The 20,661-nt window shown below is 43.9% G+C and overlaps 1 protein-coding gene and 1 long non-coding RNA gene across 2 annotated transcripts in view; one reads left to right on the forward strand and one right to left on the reverse strand.

The window, feature by feature from the left end:
* Positions 1 to 20,661, forward strand: part of LOC136668763 (uncharacterized) — a 242,456-nt gene that overhangs the window by 217,053 nt on the left and 4,742 nt on the right. The gene's annotated exons all lie outside the window — the stretch shown is intronic.
* Positions 1 to 20,661, reverse strand: part of sgcd (sarcoglycan, delta (dystrophin-associated glycoprotein)) — a 185,977-nt gene that overhangs the window by 104,403 nt on the left and 60,913 nt on the right. The window contains exon 2 of the mRNA XM_066646459.1: positions 10,921 to 11,106. Coding sequence (XP_066502556.1) covers positions 10,921 to 11,106 — 186 coding nt within the window. The remainder of the gene's footprint in view (positions 1 to 10,920; positions 11,107 to 20,661) is intronic.

Raw genomic sequence — 20,661 nt, forward strand, 5'->3', positions numbered from 1 at the left:
CCAAGGTTTGAGCAACGTCATTTCACCTCAAAAACTCAAACTGAAACATTGTCATTTGTACACTGACGACACTTTGCTTCATCAATAATGTGTGAGTTATTCTGTGTTCACCAAGTTAGCTCCAATCCACTGGTGGCGCTGTTTCACTGCACTCACTGTCTCATTCAGGGTTGCCAGATATTCACAATACAGGGTGAGTCAAAAGTCACAGGACACCCTTTTACTTGTTTGATATTCTACATGACCACCTCCCCACTGGAAAAACGTGATCCAATACTGCGACTTTTGACTCGCGCTGTACACAATTTAAGAAAACTGAGTCTTTTAGTAAAATGTGATAACAATTTGAGGTTGAGGATACAGCAATAGACTTTCATTCATTCATTGTTTGTAACCCTTATCCAGTTCAGGATCACGGTGGGACCAGAGCCTACCTGGAATCATTGGGCGCAAGGCGGGAATACACCCTGGAGGGGGCACCAGTCCTTCACAGAGCAACACACACTCACACATTCACACATACGGACACTTTTGAGTCTCCAATGCACCTACCAACGTGTGTTTTTGGACCATGGGAGGAAACCGGAGCACCCGGAGGAAACCCACGCAGACACAGAGAGAACACACCACACTCCTCACAGACAGTCACCCGGAGGAAACCCACGCAGACACAGAGAGAACACACCACACTCCTCACAGACAGTCACCCGGAGGAAACCCACACAGACACAGAGAGAACACACCACACTCCTCACAGACAGTCACCCGGAGGAAACCCACACAGATACAGAGAGAACACACCACATTCCTCACAGACAGTCACCCGGAGGAAACCCACACAGACACAGAGAGAACACACCACACTCCTCACAGACAGTCACCCGGAGGAAACCCACGCAGATACAGAGAGAACACACCACATTCCTCACAGACAGTCACCCGGAGGAAACCCACACAGATACAGAGAGAACACACCACATTCCTCACAGACAGTCACCCGGAGGAAACCCACGCAGATACAGAGAGAACACACCACATTCCTCACAGACAGTCACCCGGAGGAAACCCACGCAGATACAGAGAGAACACACCACATTCCTCACAGACAGTCACCCAGAGGAAACCCACGCAGACACAGGGAGAACACACCACACTCCTCACAGACAGTCACCCAGAGGAAACCCACGCAGACACAGAGAGAACACACCACACTCCTCACAGACAGTCACCCAGAGCAGGACTCGAACCCACAACCTCCAGGTCGCAGGAGCTGTGTGACTGCAACACGACCTGCTGCACCACCGTAATAGGCTTAATTCATGTTAAAATCTATTACAATTATAAGAGGCATAGAGGTATGTCAGTAGTTAATTAAACTTATACTAGTTTAAGTTTAGCTACAGTATAAAATAAAACATACGTGTAATCTCATTGTGTACCACTCTTTTACACCTAAGGTATGCTTAAAGTATACTTTTATAAACCCAAAATGGGCCCAAGAAGTACAGAAATCATACACTTACACACACATGAGACTAGTACAGAGATATTATTAGGAAATAAGTATTCTTAAACTACTCTGCATTCTGAATTTCGATTTTCCACTGAACAGCAAAAGTAGTCCAAGCCTGGGCTTCGTCTCCGTCCAAGAACTCAACCTATACTTGGAGTGGTATGTCAGTATAGCTGTGTGTTGGAGGAATTTACTGTACTTAAGTTTCTGTTGCTCTTGCAAATAGCAGTGGACTAAGAAAAGGTGAAGAAGTAAACCTCTTCCAGAAATCAATCTTCTATAAAAAGATGCTGTAATAACTCTTGACTTTGTGTGTGGGCTGGCAGACAGCGCACAGTCGGCTGAAGTGAGGTTAGTGAAGATGGCTGTAAGTGTTAGTTACAACCCTGCAATCGGTCACCAGGGCACCGTACGCTTTGCCGTCCCTACACCATGAATCTACGTCAGCCTTTCACTCATCACTCTGTTCTCCTATCCAGGAACCATTGATCAATAACTTTCTATCTCACGCCGCATCCTTGACATAGCACTGATGACTCATCTTGATTGAATGCCTGGAGCAGGAGACTGAGCACAAGTCTGGGAGCCAAGCCTCTCTTGGAGCTTACTGAACTGGTCTCCTAGGCGTAGTGTCAACATGGAGTGGGTAAATGGTGCAGCGTATTTGTTGTTATGGAGAGAGAGTGCATTTCTGACACATGAATGTGATTTTCCATCTCTTCAGAGCTTTGTAAAAGGGATAGATTCCACACGTTCCACACATGGATGTACTGTATATGACTGCACATCAGGGATGTTTCGGATTAGTTCCTCACGTTTTTATAAAAGCAGTGATCCACAGAATGTGTAAATTACAGTGGCTCTTCCACGTCAAACATAACAGAAGGCATTGATGAAAGCCATAATCTCAGAAAAGTGAAGAGCACGGTTCAGTTTGGTTCAGCTCTGTGCTAATCATCCCATTTACTGCCATCAAATGTGCATCGGAAAATCTGTTGGTTACGTTCAGACCAGTGCAAACGATCTACAAGTGTGGGACATGTACGTCGTGTGTAAAACTGAGGGGAGGGGACGTGGGATCTGAGCAAGAATGAAGATACATGGTTTTGTTCAGACAGTGATGATATATTACTCAGTTTTACACCTTTTCATTTATTTCTTTTTATATTTTAATTGTATTTATTTCTTATTAAAATGTGTCCTGATTTCCCTGTGGTGGATGGGTGCCGTGTCCAGGGTCTCGTCCTGTCTTTCACCCAAATTATTCTTCACTCTACCAAAGGTCTCTAGTTCTGAGATATCCTTGGGTCATCCTTGATGCCGGCGGCTGGAAATGTCCACTGACCCCAATAGGCGAGTCTCCCAGCGCCCCCAGACTGAAGTGAGCTTTTAAGATTAGCACATTGTAGCTTTAGCAATTTAGCATTAGTGTAAATAGCAGACATCGAAATTCGTGCTAAGTTAAGCCGTATCTACGCTTCGTCTCCCCACATTCACCGCCTACTCTCCGTTATCCCACCCCCACCTCCCGTCATACAGCCAGTGCCTGTGTTACTGCTCCAGCCAGTCGTCACGTCTTCAAGGTAGCGATGTGTAACCACTTACAACTTTATTATTTCTTTTTTATTACTGTTTCCACTGTATTTCTCTTTTATTTTTAGTAACGCTACATGTATTTTTTACTAATTTGAGAGTGTTGTAAACATAGATCAGTGCAAAAAGGGTGACTCTCGGGGCGGGGGCTGGAACACATTCATTGCTTTTCCATTATTTTAAATGGGGAAAATTGACTCGAGAAACGAACTTTTCTACTTACGAACCGGGTCACGGAACGGGTCAAGTTCGAAGGTAGAGGTTCCACTGTAATTGGTGCTATAACACATGCAGAAGATAGATACTTCCACCCACAGATGGCAAGGTGCTGTTCGCAGCGGTGACCATGTTGAAGGTAAGGTTTGTTTTTTTGACGATTAAATCGAATCTCCCTGCCTCAGATAAATCCTCCTGTATGTTCTTTGGCAGTCTTATGGGGTTATGATTCATGTTCTCTTGGTCTTTTTCAATGCTGCCCCAGAAATAATGATTGAATATTAGGATAATCAAGGTTAATCAATTCTAAAATTCCAACATGGATTAAAAAAATTATATAAATGTGATAGAAACTGTGCATCGCGATACAATTTCAACACATGAACCACCCGCATCACCATGTCATTTATGAGGGAATAAAACATGACCTTAGTAATGACATTTGAAGAACGCTTACTGAACCCTGCACCGATGGAAAAGAGTTCCTGATGAGCTTTGGATCATATTTGGGATTTACTCTCTAAGTGTGTGTGTGTGGTATCTCTCTTGCTGTACTGAATACAGTGAAATGAATACAGTGGTGTGAGGACGACTGAAAGCCGAGGGAATGAATGGGGAGACGTAGGCACACCCAGCGTGGCCGAAAACTTCAATCGTCTTAAGTAAACCCCCCACTGTGGACCCCGAGAGAAAGTGCCATGTGCACAATGAGCAGGATGCCTATAAAAATAGGTTTCCACATGGAGCTGGCAAACTGAATCACACAGTGAAGCTTTCTCTACCCCCCACCCCCCCACCCTCCTCCATTTACTTTACCCCGTCTTTGCTGAGCGGTGAGAGGCAGAGAGTGGCACTTTGCAGTTGGAGAGTTTCATGTGGTTGTCATCATATTTTAGCTCAGCTTCCCCAAGTCCTGGTACATGCTCTTCCACCTTTTCTGTGAACAGTGGTGTACAGGAGAGCCGTGGAGAGCTGATCTACTCCACAACAGTTTTGCCCTAGTTCTCAGTCGTGTTAAAAACCCTACACTCAAGTGTATTATGTGCTTTCGTTTCGTTTCGTTTGACACAGTCATATGCCACTGGCAATTGTTGGCAAAAATCACGTTTGATTTAAAGTTTGGACAAAAACGCCTCAATTCTGAACTTTAGTGATAATATTTGCTTAATTTGTGTGTGAAAGGTAACAGTGAAATCTACATCAGGTCTAGCTTTCACTAGTTGTAGCGTCACAAAACCAAATGTGTTGCCAATTTGACCAGTAACACACTCAGCAAAAATAAAAAGTGTTGTGGCTGCACTGCAGATACAGGCAATTGGCTACACGCTGTGCACACACATCTCCAAGAAAGGCAGGGGCTAACAGATTCTGATGCATTGAAGGTCACTAAGCCCAATGCCAAGCATCAGCCCCCAGGACCTGGGCTGTGGAGCATTGAACCTGTGTTTCCCGCAGTGATGGAGCTCCGTCCAGTCCCGGGATGAGCTGGGAGTGGTGATCTCTGAACCACAACTATAATCAGCACCTCACCTCACTGATTCTCTTGTGGCCAACAGCAATCAAGTCCTCACTGCAATGTTTCAGTGTGTATGTTAAATCCTTGACACAATAACAGCAAAAAAGAGGGATGCTATGGATTCCTGAAGAAACACAGTGTGAGCAGATGTCTACTGGTGTTTGTGTGGTTCCAAAAAAAGAATCGATGACTTATAAGAATAGCAGGATGCTTTTAGATGCTCCATAGAACCATGTTTTAAAGGTTTCTTTTAATAACCACATACAGCAGGTTATCCATTATGGAGGGAAACAAGAAAAAAAACACTTGACCTTGCACAGCACCAGCCACAAGCATTCAGATGGGTCTTTGAATTGTCACAGCTCTATATATAACCACCGCCTTTGATAAAGAACCTCTGAGAAACTGACTTTCAACAATTTAGACCAGCCTTGGTCGTGTCTACACAGTGTCAGCTTCCTGAACCGTTTATTTTATATTATTTGTTTCTTAATTTGAATATAGAAATGATCCTGAACTGAAGACCATCTTGATTTGATTTGGTCACAAGGAGATTTATATTCACCTCTGTTTTTATTTTGTCTTAAACTAAATACAATAAATCTGCACCCCAACTCTGTATGGACCCATTCAGCTGTAAAACCCATGTTACACACATCATACACCCACACAAACGCACAAACAAATGTTTCTTGTCACCCTACTTGTTCAGGAAAAGGCATTTGAGAAGGCTAAAGCATCTAGTGGCTTTAACTGCCTTTGAAGACTTGATTTATATTCCTCTGCATCCAGAGCGCTGCACGTTGCACTAAACCTGCTCATTGGCTTTAATCAAAACAATGGCTGCTTTCCAGTGCATTCAAGTGATACAAGCACTTATTTAAACCAATCAAAAACTAGAGTAATCTGTCCTGCTGCAGTGCCCCATGATCACAAACCGAATCACGGAATGAATACATTGACCATCAAAAAAGTAGGTCTTTGTCTTTTTCTTTACTGCTACGTCTTGTTTCAGGAAATTTATGGTGAATATTCAATTCGGGTTCCGTCAGTCCTGAGTTACGATGATTCGTGGTTACGACACATTTCCCATTTCCTGTATAAAGCCTTGTTTCGACGGGTTTCGCCTTGTTTTGAGTGGTTTTGCGTAAACGTCGTAATGTGAACTTCGTGTTTGGTGTGCGCGGCGTGGCGCGGCGGAGGAATACACGGTTATGCGGCTCGGGACCGAGGAGGATAGGTGTTAGGATAGGATCAGTGCTTACCGTGTGTTATTTACGTACAGTATGCACGTATGTTCCGACTTACACCGAAAATCGGTTTACGACGCAACGTAGGAACGGATCAACGTCGTAAGTCGAGGACCCCCTGTATTCACAAACAACATTAGAGATGTTAGTGACACTAAGCAATGGTAAAAGAGCTTACCAAAGCTGTGCTATGTCACTAGTGTCTAAGTTTGTCTAAATATGTTATTGTAAGGGAGAAAAAAACAAGCATGGCGGTGTTACACTCTCACTCATCATTAGCCAGCTGCCATTGTGCCTACACTTACATAGCAGACTCCACCAATTATCATTCTCCTCCAAGCGTGATGAGGCACTCAACACAGCACTCCAGTTGTACTTGAGAAGTATGAGGTGGCAGGCGTATTTGAGGAAGTGTGACAGCAGTGGCACTTGTAGCGCGATTAGCTAAACATGCTTGCGGCATTTGTCAATATTGTGGACCTGCTAATGAAGCAAGAGCTGATTTGACAACGTGCCTTCCCTTTTGTCGCCCAATGTCAGCAGTGGAAAACTTTCACTGCGACATCTGCAAATTGACAGTGCCGTTTAGCCCCGCTGACCACAGAGCGCTGAGGCACTTCAGCACGGTGCTAATTCCCATAGCCGTCCACTCAACGTCAAGGTCTGAGAATGCTCAGCTTTCTAAACCCTCTTGAAGAGAGTGCCTTTGGGGTCGCTGTGGAAAAACCTCCCCGGCACTATCATTTAGAGGCTCCCCACACCAGCCTTTGAACTGACACTTATTGTCACCTCCCTGTGAGTTCAATTAATTCTGGTGTGAGGCTTGCGCTAGGCCTGAAGTGTGTGCATGTGTGTGTTTGTGTTAGTGTGAGCTGCTGACTTGAGTTCACACTTGACCCCATGGCTTATATAAAGCCTTTGTGACAAGCTGCTAGTGCGATTTCTCTACGACCGCCTAGTTACTTGTGACGTTCATTTCCATAATGGCTTGTGAGGGTATCAAGGAGGTGGTTCTTGAACGAGAACGGGCAGCATGAGCTAACGGTTCTCTTATTCGTATAAATAGAGCTGCCAGATCCAGGGAATTTTGCTGCAACCTTTCTCTAACATGACGCTAGGCTAATTGTTTATCTTGGAAAGCACTGCCTCAGAGCGAATGTAGAGGAGATGTAGCTGTCTCAACATATAAATTCACTTGGTCAGGTACACTCACCTTCTCTATAGACTCATTTCCCCTTTTATCAGAACGTTCAAAATCTAAAACTTAAAAAAAAAAACTTAAATCTAAAAAGTTTTAACTTTGATGTTCAACAAATATTTTTCTGTCATTGTTAGCTTAGCATTAATATCATTTTTTTCTGCAATCATAACAGCCTAGCTTAAAGGAGAGTAGACGATTCTATGGAACAACTGTTTGTTTAAATTCAGAAGCTCTGCATGTTTTAAGGTGGTTTGAGTTTGAATTGCCACAGATACTCGGATACAAGTTTGTAGCGCTTTTATTCTATGTTTATTTTCATGAAGTTGGCCCTCTCCTGAATTTAGAGTCAGTTCCACCTTAAGTAATCTGAAACAGCAAAAATAAGTCAATATTACCCACCTAACGAGCGTAAATAGAGCAGCGTACTCGACATTTTTCATGCGTTTCAATGTTGGAGGTCTCTTGGTCGTCCACATGTCTCCAGATGCCATTTTTGTGGCTCAGCCAGTGACACACAGAGAAAACAGCTGAGCCCATTTGGGTCAAGAACATTCATTTTTTTCCCCATTTGCCAAACCAGGGATATGTAAAAACACAGGAGGTTTTTCCAACTTGCAAACACACCGGAGAACTAGCAAATGGTGAGGAAACGGCCTCTGAATATTTTAAAGTGATTTTTTTTTGTGGTTAAAATTATGAATATTGCATTTAAAGTCATGTTGGAAACTGAGTGATCTACCACCAATAATACACTCTCAGTGGTGGTCAGCAAGGAATCTTGAGCTTTGATGGAGAGGGATAAGGTCAGTTTACAATCTCTGCACCGATATCCGTGACTGTAGAACTGTAAGTCGACCTAATTACATGAAAACTGTGCAGATGCGAGTAGGAGTGCCCAATAGTGAGTAGTGCGTAGGTTCTCAATGCTGGTCCTGGTGGTCCACTGCCCTGCAAGCCATTAATTGTCTCATTAGTTGCATCAGGTGTGTTTGGAGCAGAGGAATCTCTAAATTGTGCAGAGTAGAGACCCAACAGGAACAGGACTGAGAAACCCTGGTGTATATGGAGCATTCCATCATATTAGACAGAGCCAAGTCAGTCTAGTGGGTGCTCTAGCCCTGATGTAACTGACCGTTGAGTACAGGCTTGTCAAAATATCCTCTTTAGGTCATTAAACATGCCCAATTAGACATGAATAAGGAACGCACACTGCCAAATAGCCATGTAGAGCAACTGAGAACCGTCAGAGAATCCTGTTATCCTGGTTCCAAAACAGAGTGTGAATATTACATCATGGTGAGAGGGACTGAAGGAAAGAGATATATTCAGCCTTCTGCTCCGGCACATATCCCATGATGCCTCTTCCAGCTCCACTACAAGAATTTCATAGTCCTCTGGCATCTGAGGACGTTAAATATTTCATCCCTTCTCCAGAGGTGCTAGCGGGCATTTTTAGGTGACATAAATCTGAGGAAAAAAAATAAAAAACTCTCCAGCTGCTCATCTGCATCTGTGCATTCTGCAGACCTGATCTCCATGGCTCCCCTGTGCACCTGCTGCCCGTTATGTGGCCCTCCTTCCAGAGGAACTCGGTGGATTATCATATGGAAACAGGGACCTCTGTTTGACAGAAAGGCAAGGAAAGAAAGACGTGCATACTTGCCGTAGCATTACGAAAGACATTGTCATTTCTGACAACATTGCAAGGCATTGCTTCTGCATATTAGGTATGGATTTTTTTTTTTTTCCGTCTGGCACTGAAATAGAACTGACAGTCTGCACATAGCACTTAACCATGAATAAAATTCTCTGGTGGAATTGATAGCCACAGGCAGTTTTGGTCACCATGTGCCATCTGATGTGTCCTCGTGAGGAAGGGTCATGGTAATTCAGACGCCAGCTTGCGTCCAACTCTGCCCTCGCAGCCAATTTGTAATCCAAGACCTTCTGCATGAGTTCTGTTTGCATACAAAAGCAGGGACATGCAGAAAATGTAAAACGCTGAGGGTATTGCTTATTTATCTCATTTATTCGCCTGTTTATAGCTAACTCTTTAATATAGGCCTGTTTCCAGAGAACCTCAGCTTGAGCCGTTCTTTCTGGCGGCTTTCTCAGTTACTGTTTACATTCTCACGGTCGCCGCAGTGAAGCTCTTCTTTAGACCAAGAGACTTCTTGTGTGTGGTAAACGAAACACGTCTTTCATGTGAAAGTTATGTAAAACAAAGTTGAACAAAGTTCTAGTGTTTTTGTTGCCGTCATAACTTACAGTAATATAGAAGAACAATACACCCTCAAGTCCCACCGATTCTCTGTGTGATCTAACATTCACGGGCCTCACAGCTAACCAGACTATACCATACTAACCACTCTGTATTCTGGCTAAGCTTAGCTTGACTCTGGACCATGGAGCTTACATGATCACTGCTGAGATCGAGTGGCAGTTTCATAGCAGATAAAATACTGAGGAAATGGGTAGTACTTGAGAAACAGCTTATTCATTTTCCACATAAAAATCAGAGTTACATGAGAGTTACATTTATTTAAAGTAAACAGTCATAATTGTAATCAAAAAACTTTTTTTTTCCCTATATTTCTGTGGATGTTTCCTCACCATTTGCGGCTCACCACTCTGTCTGCGCCAGAAAGTGCTCTAACGTGTTTTTCTTTCTCCCTCTCTCGGCTCACGACATTAACATTGCATTCTGGAGGTTTGTAGACAGTGAGAACACCTCCAAACTTTGAAAAGCATGAACCGAAATGCAGATATTGCCCTATTCCTGCTCCATAGATGAGTAATATAGACTTCTGCTGTGGATGGAACTGACTCTAAATTCAGGAGAGCGCTAACGTATAAATGAGTTTCTGTGGTAATTCAAACAATGAATAAAAACTTACCATTCCACCTTAAAAGATACGAAACTTCTGCACGTAAACAAACCAGAGGACACAGTTTGCCCACATCTGTAGACGTTACTTTAACACACACACATTACAGGTGTTGGTGGACAGTGTTAGTAGGTTCACCCATGCTAGTTCGCTCATGCTAAACAATGGCTAACTGTATGTTGTATATAACACAGCAGTCAGTCTTTCTATTGGACCATGCCTTCAATAAGAGCAAATCTGCACGGCATGCGGAGCGAGGTTCTCGATACGGAATTCACCTGAAAAGCAGCACCGTGAATAAAAGCTCCCACAAAAGCTTAGACACAATAGCATTAGGGAGTTGTAGAACCCCCTCGTACAGCTGAAAACCCCACCGTTAAATATTAAACATAACCTCCACATGAGTATCTCGCAATTAATCAAAGTCTCAGAGCGCGAAGGAAGGAGTTTCAAAGGCTCAGTAACTGCGCAGAGGGTGGGAGAGGAAGCGGGCCAGTGAGGCTGAGCAAATCAAGTCGGAGGCAGCTCCACGCTAACGCGAGGCACGGATCGACCACTGTGAGCCAAATGAAAGCTGCATTCTGTCTGGCCGCGGCCTGCAATTACAGAGCCGTGATTGGAGGACCCCCAGCGCGAGAGCGCCCATTATTTCCCTCGTACTCCGAAGCCAGTCAAAGAATCAGTGTTTCCTGCTCAAAAGTTCACCAGGTAGGGGGTGGGTTTAGGGGGTAAACAGCACTTACTATGGTGAAGTTCATGACCTTGAGGATCCAGATGGTGAGCGCGAGGTTGACCAGGATGAGGATCATGAGGAGGAGGACAAAGAAGTAAAGGCAACGTTTCCTCCAGCCGTAGATGCCCACTTTGTACACGTGCGGTTTCTCTGTGCTCTGGACATTGTTCCTATGAGTGCACTGTTCTTGGGTCATCTGCGAAGGAGAACACAAAAGGACACATTAGAAGGACGTCCATAGGGTGCTGGACTATTGTTAAAGTGGAAGTAAAACTTAATGTTCATCTAAATTCTTTACTGCAGCCCGGAAACGATATTCAAACACTGCAGAGCCGGGGTATTTGAATAAAATTACTTGTGTAAACAAATATAAACACATTGTAAAGTGCAGTGCCTCATATCTCGACATCTACCCTCCTCCGCTCACGGGGAACCAATAAGCTTTTTTGCTGGAGGGCGGGGCTTTATCTTTAATGAGCTAACCGATTGGCTCATTTGGCTAAAAGGCGGGACTTTACCTGTAAACAGATGGTTTAGCAGATAGTTAAAATAAACCCTTTATTCAAAAGTAAACAGTTATCAGGTATTTTCTTTAAGGACCATGAACCAATCACATTCATCTTCTCTGAAGAGAAAACATGCTCTGCACCACAGTTAGCCAATAAGCTACTTTACATCTGCCCTGTCCCTGGGCAGCTACAAACTCATCGACCTCATCCCAGGTCCATTTTAGACAGCGTCTGGGTTCGGAAGTGACCTCGGCTGTTTTGAATATTTGGGTAAAACAGGGGTTTCCTCAATGCCCGGTTTAGTGCCAGTTCTGCCCAGAATTCCTATCGATGGTCCAGTCCCGTCAGCCCCTGGCGATGCTCCTGTCTTACTCCTCACCCTGCCCTGCTGCTGCTGCCGGGACAGCGGCTATTAGTGTTGATTCTAATCGTCTGGTTGAAAATGGTGGAAGGCACTGTAGATTTCAAGTGCCATAATAATAACCTAATAACTCTGAGCCAAAATACAATTTACTGTCGATGGCTCTTGGAGGCCAGGGCCGCGGCGGCAGAGCCAATCGCATTTGACAACCGCGCGTTCAGTGCTAACTGAAACAAATGACACCAGACAGCTCCGTGAAAGCTCCACGGCAAAAGAGAGCACAATGAAAAATTCAATGATTATTTCCGTTCTCCGTATCATTGCGTTTTACATCCTCTGCTTGGTCATTATCATACTTCAGGCTGCATGATCACTGCATTTTAAGCACACGATCTGTCACATTAGGGCACATCAGACCCGATTGCGAATGAATGGCACGGTATTGCGAGTGCACCCTGTTCCCCGCTGAGCTGCACTGAAGTGTCATGGGGGAATGGGAACAGCTGGAGAAGGCTGTAGTTTCATCTCTCTTTGTCTGCGGTTCTACTGTACATGTTCACTTCCCAAAATGCACTGCATAATGGCCATCCGTTATATATAATGGCAGGGTTTCATGTGTCATTAAAGCGTCTTCCTTGGTGCGAAGAGCTCCTTTTGCCCTTTGGATTTATGCCGTGGCTTATGGCAATATTCTAAGCAAAAAGGGGTTCTACTCAGTGTTAGAAATTAGGAACACTATGTAATATTTATACCTTAAAACTATAGCTTCAACATCTTTGTGATGCTCCAGTTGAACTGTAACAGAGAGAACAGAGCCTCTGTTGTTGATGCTCTAGGTTCAGCACTGCGGAAACTACACCATGTAAGGTTTGGCAGGAAGACACCCTCTCCCTTCCCACTGATTTCAGTACAGTGCTGTAAAAATGAACTACACTAGTGGGAGCCCCAGGAGCAAAAATAATAATAATAATAATAATCTTAAAATCCTTTAAATGTAGGCTAACAAGAAAGACACTGTAAACAGGGTCCATCAAGGGTTGTTTACAGAGACAACAAGCAAAAAAGACCCGTATGAACATTAATTCATTCATAGTCTGTAAGGACTTATCCAATTCATGGCTACAGAAGCCTTCCGGAATCATTTGGCACAAGGGGGCGACACACACGTTCACGCATACTCACACACACTCCTCACAGACAGTCACCCGGAGGAAACCCACGCAGACACAGGGAGAACACACCACACTCCTCACAGACAGTCACCCGGAGGAAACCCATGCAGACACAGAGAGAACACACCACACTCCTCACAGACAGTCACCCGGAGGAAACCCACGCAGACACAGGGAGAACACACCACACTCCTCACAGACAGTCACCCGGAGGAAACCCACACAGACACAGGGAGAACACACCACACTCCTCACAGACAGTCACCCGGAGGAAACCCACACAGACACAGAGAGAACACACCACACTCCTCACAGTCAGTCACCCGGAGCGGGACTCGAACCCACAACCTCCAGGACCCTGGAGCAGTGACAGAGACACTACCTGCTGCTCCACTGTGCCATCCCCCATATGAACATTGGACATTATTTTTTTTTCTTATTAAGATTTAATGGTTCTGCTCTATGATAAAAAACAACATAATGCTGCATATGTATCTTTTAAAGTACATTGTAAAGGGTCTAATAAGGGTTCCACAGATACACAGAACATTTCTGGCATCATATAAAATATTCTGTGCTGAGAGTACAGGCTGCAGAGGTTTGTTTTCAAAGCTGTGGGAAGCGTGGATGTTCCATCAGCACCTCATTTGTATCTGTAAGTGGAAGAAGGGATAATGTATTATCATTTGCTTTTGATGAAAAGGTATGTAATGCTATGTTGTGTTTGAGGCTCGTTCTAGAGCCGTGCCTTGTCTCTCAATTCTGTAGCTCCATATACATTTAAACAGCATTGCGAAGGAACGGCAATTCCACTTTTAAACCCCGGATCAAACTGGAAACCAGTGAGTTACGGACAACCAGAAATTTCCTTTGAGAACCAGTGTTTTGTAGAATACATTTCTGTAATTTAACTTCAAAACAAAGAGCGACGAAACTGACAAATTTTACTGAGATTATTTATAAAACAGAGATGTGACGAACTGAAATGACCAAATCTGACAGTTCCTCCGACCAATCGCAGTGAACACGCCACGAGAGACAAACACACAGACGCCAGGAGCCACTTGTGAACGTAGGGCAAGCGTTAAACACACACTGAAGCACATACATATGCGACATATCCATCCCCTCCTTTGCGGCGTCTTGTGTGGAAAAGGTGTGACAGCTTGAATTAATGATTACACTGAGCACTTTTGACTCACCACTTTCTATATGATCTGGACCTGTGCGTGACTGATAGTGCTGCTTGAGCATTGATTGACGGCCACGCGGTCTTCCCTACGGCGCTAATTGCACCAAACGTGTGCTTGCCTCGGAAGCAAAGGATTAAGAATTAATGTCTCTCCTAAAGCTGTTTGCTTAGTCATCTAAAAGATGGTGATTTGCAAGAAGCCGCTTCCATACGGCGGTCCACGCCACACAACTAAGTCTTACGCTGCAGAGCAGAGATTTAGCATAAATGAGGGTTTGTAGAATGACTAATGGGACTCATTCAGGAAAAACAACATAATTCATTTGCTAATGGTTCTCTGTGGGGGAGAAAGGCAAACGCCGGCGTTCCACTTTTAACTGCGGGGGGATGAGTGCTCTTCACAGCTGAGTAACTTCTACTCTACAAAATAAAGCTACACCCGCTAAAACCCTGGTTTTCTTTTTTTCTTTGGTCATCTCTCTTTGGCTTATCGTACTTTTGTGTGAGAATTTGCCACCTCAAAAACAAAAGCCCAACAAAGACGAAAAGCCTGGGTTGGAATCTAATGAGGCGAACGTACACGAGGCCGCCGCTGTGGGCTCGCTGCTTGTTGTAGCATCCAGGCTCAGCCATGCAGGGCTAGTGCACTGACAACCAAGAAACTATGTACAGGTTTAATAAGCAGTTATTTTTCTCTGTTTTCTGCTGAGAGGTTTCCAGCGGCGCACGGCACGGCGAGTGCTAAATTGATTGCACTCCCAAAAGTGACATTGTCTTCTGTGATATTCAACATGGTCTGAATTTTGCTGCTTGTTTCCTTTTAGCCTTCATTTGAGCAGTCGTGTGAGTGATTAGTCACCTCTCTTTTGGAGGTTTGGAGACGGAGGAACCTGGGTTTTCAGTGGCTTCAGAATTCTAATTAAAATCTTGATGTTAGGTGATTTTCAAGATTAAACTAATCTGATGACACATTGGTATTAGGCCAAAAGCTAAAGAACTGGATACTGAGGAGAATAAAAAATGCATCTAGTTCATGACTGTAATAAACTTCACCTGAAAAAGCACTCTTTGTGTAAACCCTAGGAACACTGGCCTTTGTATTTTTCCGTCACATGATGAAATGGGCGTGGCTTCAATCAACCATTAAAACTGTCTTCCATTTTAGTTAATCAGTTTCATATCTTCACCCACGCAGACACAGGGAGAACACACCACACTCCTCACAGACAGTCACCCGGAGGAAACCCATGCAGACACAGGGAGAACACACCACACTCCTCAGACAGTCACCTGGAGCGGGATTCGAACCCACAACCTCCAGGACCCTGGAGATGTGACAGAGACACTACCTGCTGCTCCACCGCTCCACTCTCAATCAATACAAAATATTTTATTTAGAATGTTGCCAAATTGTACTGCAATTCGAAATGAACTGGTGTAACCTGTGAAGAATTGATGCATGTTTATGAAACAAATCCCAAAATCTTCCAAAGCACTGTAAAATGATATTATGTAAACAGAGTTACATTGTTTGTGGAAGAATCTTTGATCATTACATTGCTTGGCAGCCATAGCCTACTGTTAATGACCCACGCTGCGTGGACAAAATCTTTATTGGGATTATTGTATTCTGTATTTTATTCTATAAAGCAGAAATCCACTTGAGCCCACGCGTTACAGTGATTTCTCTGAAGCAACAAAACCTCTAACGACACCACCTCACCGTGATAATCACTGTAAGACATGGGCTCTAGAGGATTATTGGTTTTTTTAATAAAAACAAACCTAAATATAAATCTATCTACCTATTCACCACAAGTCACTGTGTCTTGGTGCCTCGTCCGGCGCTGGAAACACGCAGCGTGCTGGCGTAGGCTACTTAGTGGATGAATCACCGCTGCCTCCAAGATATGACTCACATAGTTCTGTATAATTTGCCTTTAATGGAAGCATATCTTTTAGCATTTAATTACATGTTGTGTTAACCTTATTATGCTGGGTGTAATTCCCATCCCTCCCAATTCTCTGAAAGGAAGTAATTGGTGAGGACTTATTTTAAAAATTAAATAAATAAAGAAAGAAAGACAATAAATGTCACCAGAGAGATATCTCTGAGCAGCGCCAAGTCCTTCTGTGCAGTTCCTTTGTGCTGAAGTATTCAAACAGCCCTGCAATGCAGAGGCCATGGTTACAATTCTGCAGCCTTAATGTTCTCCGGCTTCCTCAGTCACAGCAATAAGCGGCCGCCTAAGTATGTGTTAATCATCTGGAAGCTCCATTACGTCGCCACAAAGCATCCCTGGCGAGCGGGGGAAAAAAACAATAGCCCAGCTCCCCTACAGCTGCAATAAAACAAAAACATCTCCCCGAATTAAAAGGGGACGGAAAAGCACAGGGAGGGACTGGAGGAAGGAGGGGAACAAAATGAAGAGTTTGCGCGAAGGCGGCTGTAATTAAGCTGTTCCTGGGTGAAAGCCCGCCGCCTCCGGGCCGTCCACGTGGTCAGGAGACGGGGGTGCGGGAGGTTGGAAAAAGAGGGCTGCCAGAGCACATCGGTCGGCGAGAGACAGGTCGTAGGAAGTTAAACCTCCACGTCACGGGTTCCTGTGGGACCAGGAGAGATGGCAAGCTACTCGTGTGTGAAGTGGCGCGTCCCTCTCTGTTCTGCCCTTGTCAGGATCTAGCACTTCAATTGTCCAGACTGTACAGGAACCGCCGGCCAACCGGAGGCCAAGCAAAGTCGCCGTGACAGATTGAGCGGTCAAAGATCAAGGGCTATCGATCGCCCAACTTCACAACGTGCAGCAGCAGGGAATATGCTCCGTCCAAAAGTGTGTGTGGGGGGTGGGGGGATTAGTATCAGTTTAGGGCTGTGTTTTGGTCCCGAAGCTAAGAGTAAAGTGCAGTAACCATTTTACAAAACTGTACCTAAACATTTGGATGCAGCTCATGGACGTAGCTCTTTGTGTATTCGCTCTGTCTAAAGTTTGGGTGCAACACGCTACACAACTCTTGCCAATGTTCTGTTTTTTTAAGGTTTTGTTAACATAAAACAACAACGGGTTTTACTCTGGGTGTTATTTATAATACGCACTGATAGCTTTGTGTTTGGCAGAGTGCCTTCCACTGCAATGAATGCTAGGCTCTAACCCTTAGGATGGGTTACGTATATTAAATATTTATGACCCATAACACACTGAAAGAAGAAGATAATTAAACAGTCCACGTTTGTTGTTGAAAGCGTGCTTTGAATTTCATGAAGTGCTTGTTTTGTGCATTGTTTTACTTTATAGGTTTGCTCTGTTTGAATGTAAATCTAATAATGTAAACACAAAGTATATGAAGGGTTTGTGGGGACTGGCGTACCGTGCTGTACTACTGTTGGCACCTGGAACCTTCTGAACCCATAGCCCTCCTCTAAACTATAGATATAGAAGGTCTATGTATTTCAGCCTCTTTTTAAAACGTCCATTTGGCTGCGAGACCCCACTGACTGTGATTATAGTTTCGTCCTGAAGCTCCATCTCTGTTCTTCAAAAACGACTAAAGGAGGGAAGGTCCATAGCCAGTGCCTTGCCTCTCGAGAAACGTGGACAATGGATTTTCTCTTTCATTGAAGTGAAAGGGAAGCCAGAATAATTTGAGGAAAAGCAATACTGAAAGACATCACACCACCAAACACGCTAATTACGCCACTCGACAGGAAACAGTATGAGCAGAGAAAATTAAGGTGCTCAAGAATAATTTGACAGCACAGCAGTCAAATTATTCTCCCCAGCAGCCTTTGAAGGAGCAGGAGAGTGCAGCAGAGGCAGGTTCTGTGGTTAGTGAACTGATTCTGAAGCTGATTTGTGAAAGATTATTATAACCGTGTTTGATGGAATTATATAACTTTGTCACAATTCGCGGCCGTGTGAAAATCATCTTAAATATTTAATATCACACACATTCTCCACTGCTGCTTTTTGAAAACAGGTCTTGGCTAAAGTCCACGTCCCCAGCGACTGACAGGCCTTATATAATTCAGAGTCCTGCGCTGGACACTGTGCTGTAAGACGTTACCGGTGGTGATTTGTTCTTGCTGGACACTGATAGCTGCTAACAGATGTGATAGCATGTTGACGTATTCAGTCCAGTAGCCCGCAGCCGTGCTCACTCTGGCCCGGCTGTCTGGACCGAAGATAAGACGAGGAGAAAAGGCGAAAGGCTGAATGCAGAACAGCAAGAGGTTACTATACACTCTCCCAATCTCCCATAACCCCCTTCACACGCAGAACCCTGAAACGTTATGGCGTTTGTTCATTTAAGGAGACTTTTGTGTGGTGAAGTTGGACAGACAATTTCCTCCTTCCAAACGACCCCATAACATTTCACCTAATGTGAGACGGTGCGAACATAACACGCCGTAACCTTAAGGACCATATCCTAAAAGCTTATGACAGTTTTATATATAACGCTGTAATGTTGATACAGCCGAGGCACTCCTAAGGGACCGAGGAGCAACTGCTAGCGTGGTGTATAGAGAGCCGTATAGAGGCTCTTGTTTACAAACCGAAACATAAACTGACCGTTTAGGGCCTTAAATGGACTGTAACTGACAGCTAGTGATAAATTTAAAATCGTCATGTGATGTGATGTCTCTGAAGGTACCACAGAGTTCCCAGCCCCTACAGGGTGTGTGTGAAGCGTTGTATTTTTCACTGACATTCACGCTGCAAAAAGCAGCACATTTACGATTATATTTAAAGGTTAGAAAACCTCAAAGCAACACTAGGTAGTGTTTTTTTTTTCCCCCTTAAAATTACATGGGGATGCTTCACTGTCCTGAAATAGGGGAATTAGAGTCGTCGCTAGGCTGGGATCAGCACTGCAGAAACTGCACTATGTACATTTTTGAGGAAGGTAGGTAAACACCCCGACCCATTTCCCCTATCCACTGATGTTGTTACATTGCTTTAAAGGTGAATTACACACTGCAACTGCAACTGTAGGGGGAGCTCTGGAGAAAAATACCAAATCTTACCTAGTGTCCCTTTATAACTTCGTATGTGTGTGTGTGTGTGTGTGTGTAAGTAAACCAGTTATCCGTGTGGTGTGTGTGTGTGTGTGTATGAGTGGTGTCTCATTCAGCTAAAACCACACTTCTATTCTTCTATTAAATAACGATGGAAAGGAAGTCAACCCGAGGATTAAAACGTATCAGGTCAGAGACAAAGTTATTGCGTTTCCTACCGAAGTGTGACAGACGTCTGTTGTACGTCTCTCAGCACAGGGACAGAAGTCAGTTATGGGCTAGGTTTTTATTTCGGGATTAAAAATGGAGATAAATCTCAAAAGTGAGAGGCGTGAGCAGCGGCGGTGGAGTACACAGTGGGAACAAACAGAACTAACCAAACACAATAAGGCAATAATAAGCTGAACTAAGAAAGGAGTAGAGAGTGAATTTAATTTCCTCACTAATATACTTCACCACAAATAGGATTATTATATAAATATACAAGTTCTTTCAAATTAGTGGAGGACATGGTTTGACTAGTTTCTGCTCAGCACCTCGTGTACGGTCCACAACTCAGCGACTGATTAATTTCCAGGACAGAATGGACATTTTTTCAGGAGATGTTTATGAGCCGATATAACATTACACACTGACTGTCATTAACTGGACTCTGTAGGTCTGGGGAGATTGGGGCATTGGTGACCTCTCTGGTGGAAATAGGTAACTGCAAGATGAACATTTTGTACCTGGGCTGTGCTGCCCTCCTTTTCTCAGAGTGGATTTATCTGATGTTTAACACTGACTTGAAAGACTATAAATGTTTGAGATGAATTTATAATTTTTCAGTGAGAGTAAACAGTCAGAACGACAAACCCCTCGTGTCCCCAGCCTCCTTCCCCCCGGTGCAGAATGGTCATTGCCACATATCATTTCTTTGCTGAGGTTTCTGTGTAACTTTCTGTTGAACTTTTTCTGTCTGTTTTTTTTTTTTCAAGACGATCATTTTGACTGGAAATTAAATGAACGAAGGATAGAAGGCTTTTACGCAGTGCTCACATTTCTCTGAAGCTTAGTGTGAATATTATAATAAGAATTACACAGTGTCTATTACAGAGTGGATACGAGAAACCTACCCATGGAATGTAATTAAATATGTAAAATGCCATTTTACATGCTCCTATATGTGAAATATGTGAGAGCTTTAAACTTCAAAGGCCTAAAAGAAAGCCAAAGCTGTGTAACCTTGAGCTACAGATATATCCAGTTGTATCTGAAGAGCAACACCCACTAAAGCGAAGTTACCCAGGTATCTAGTGCATTTTACATTGTAATTCATAATGCAGGTAGCAAGAGCCGGGAAGCTTTGTACCGGAGTCTCGACTCGCGTCTTGAACCTAAAAACTATTTTGTGTCGTGCTGTTTGTGGCTCCTCCGCACCTCGAAGCTATTTTAGGATGCTACCTGACATACGGCAGCTCCAGATTTGAGGCTAAATCCTGCTATTATAACAAACGTCTCCTG

This window comes from Hoplias malabaricus, chromosome 15, assembly GCF_029633855.1.
Source record: "Hoplias malabaricus isolate fHopMal1 chromosome 15, fHopMal1.hap1, whole genome shotgun sequence".
NCBI lineage: Eukaryota > Metazoa > Chordata > Actinopteri > Characiformes > Erythrinidae > Hoplias > Hoplias malabaricus.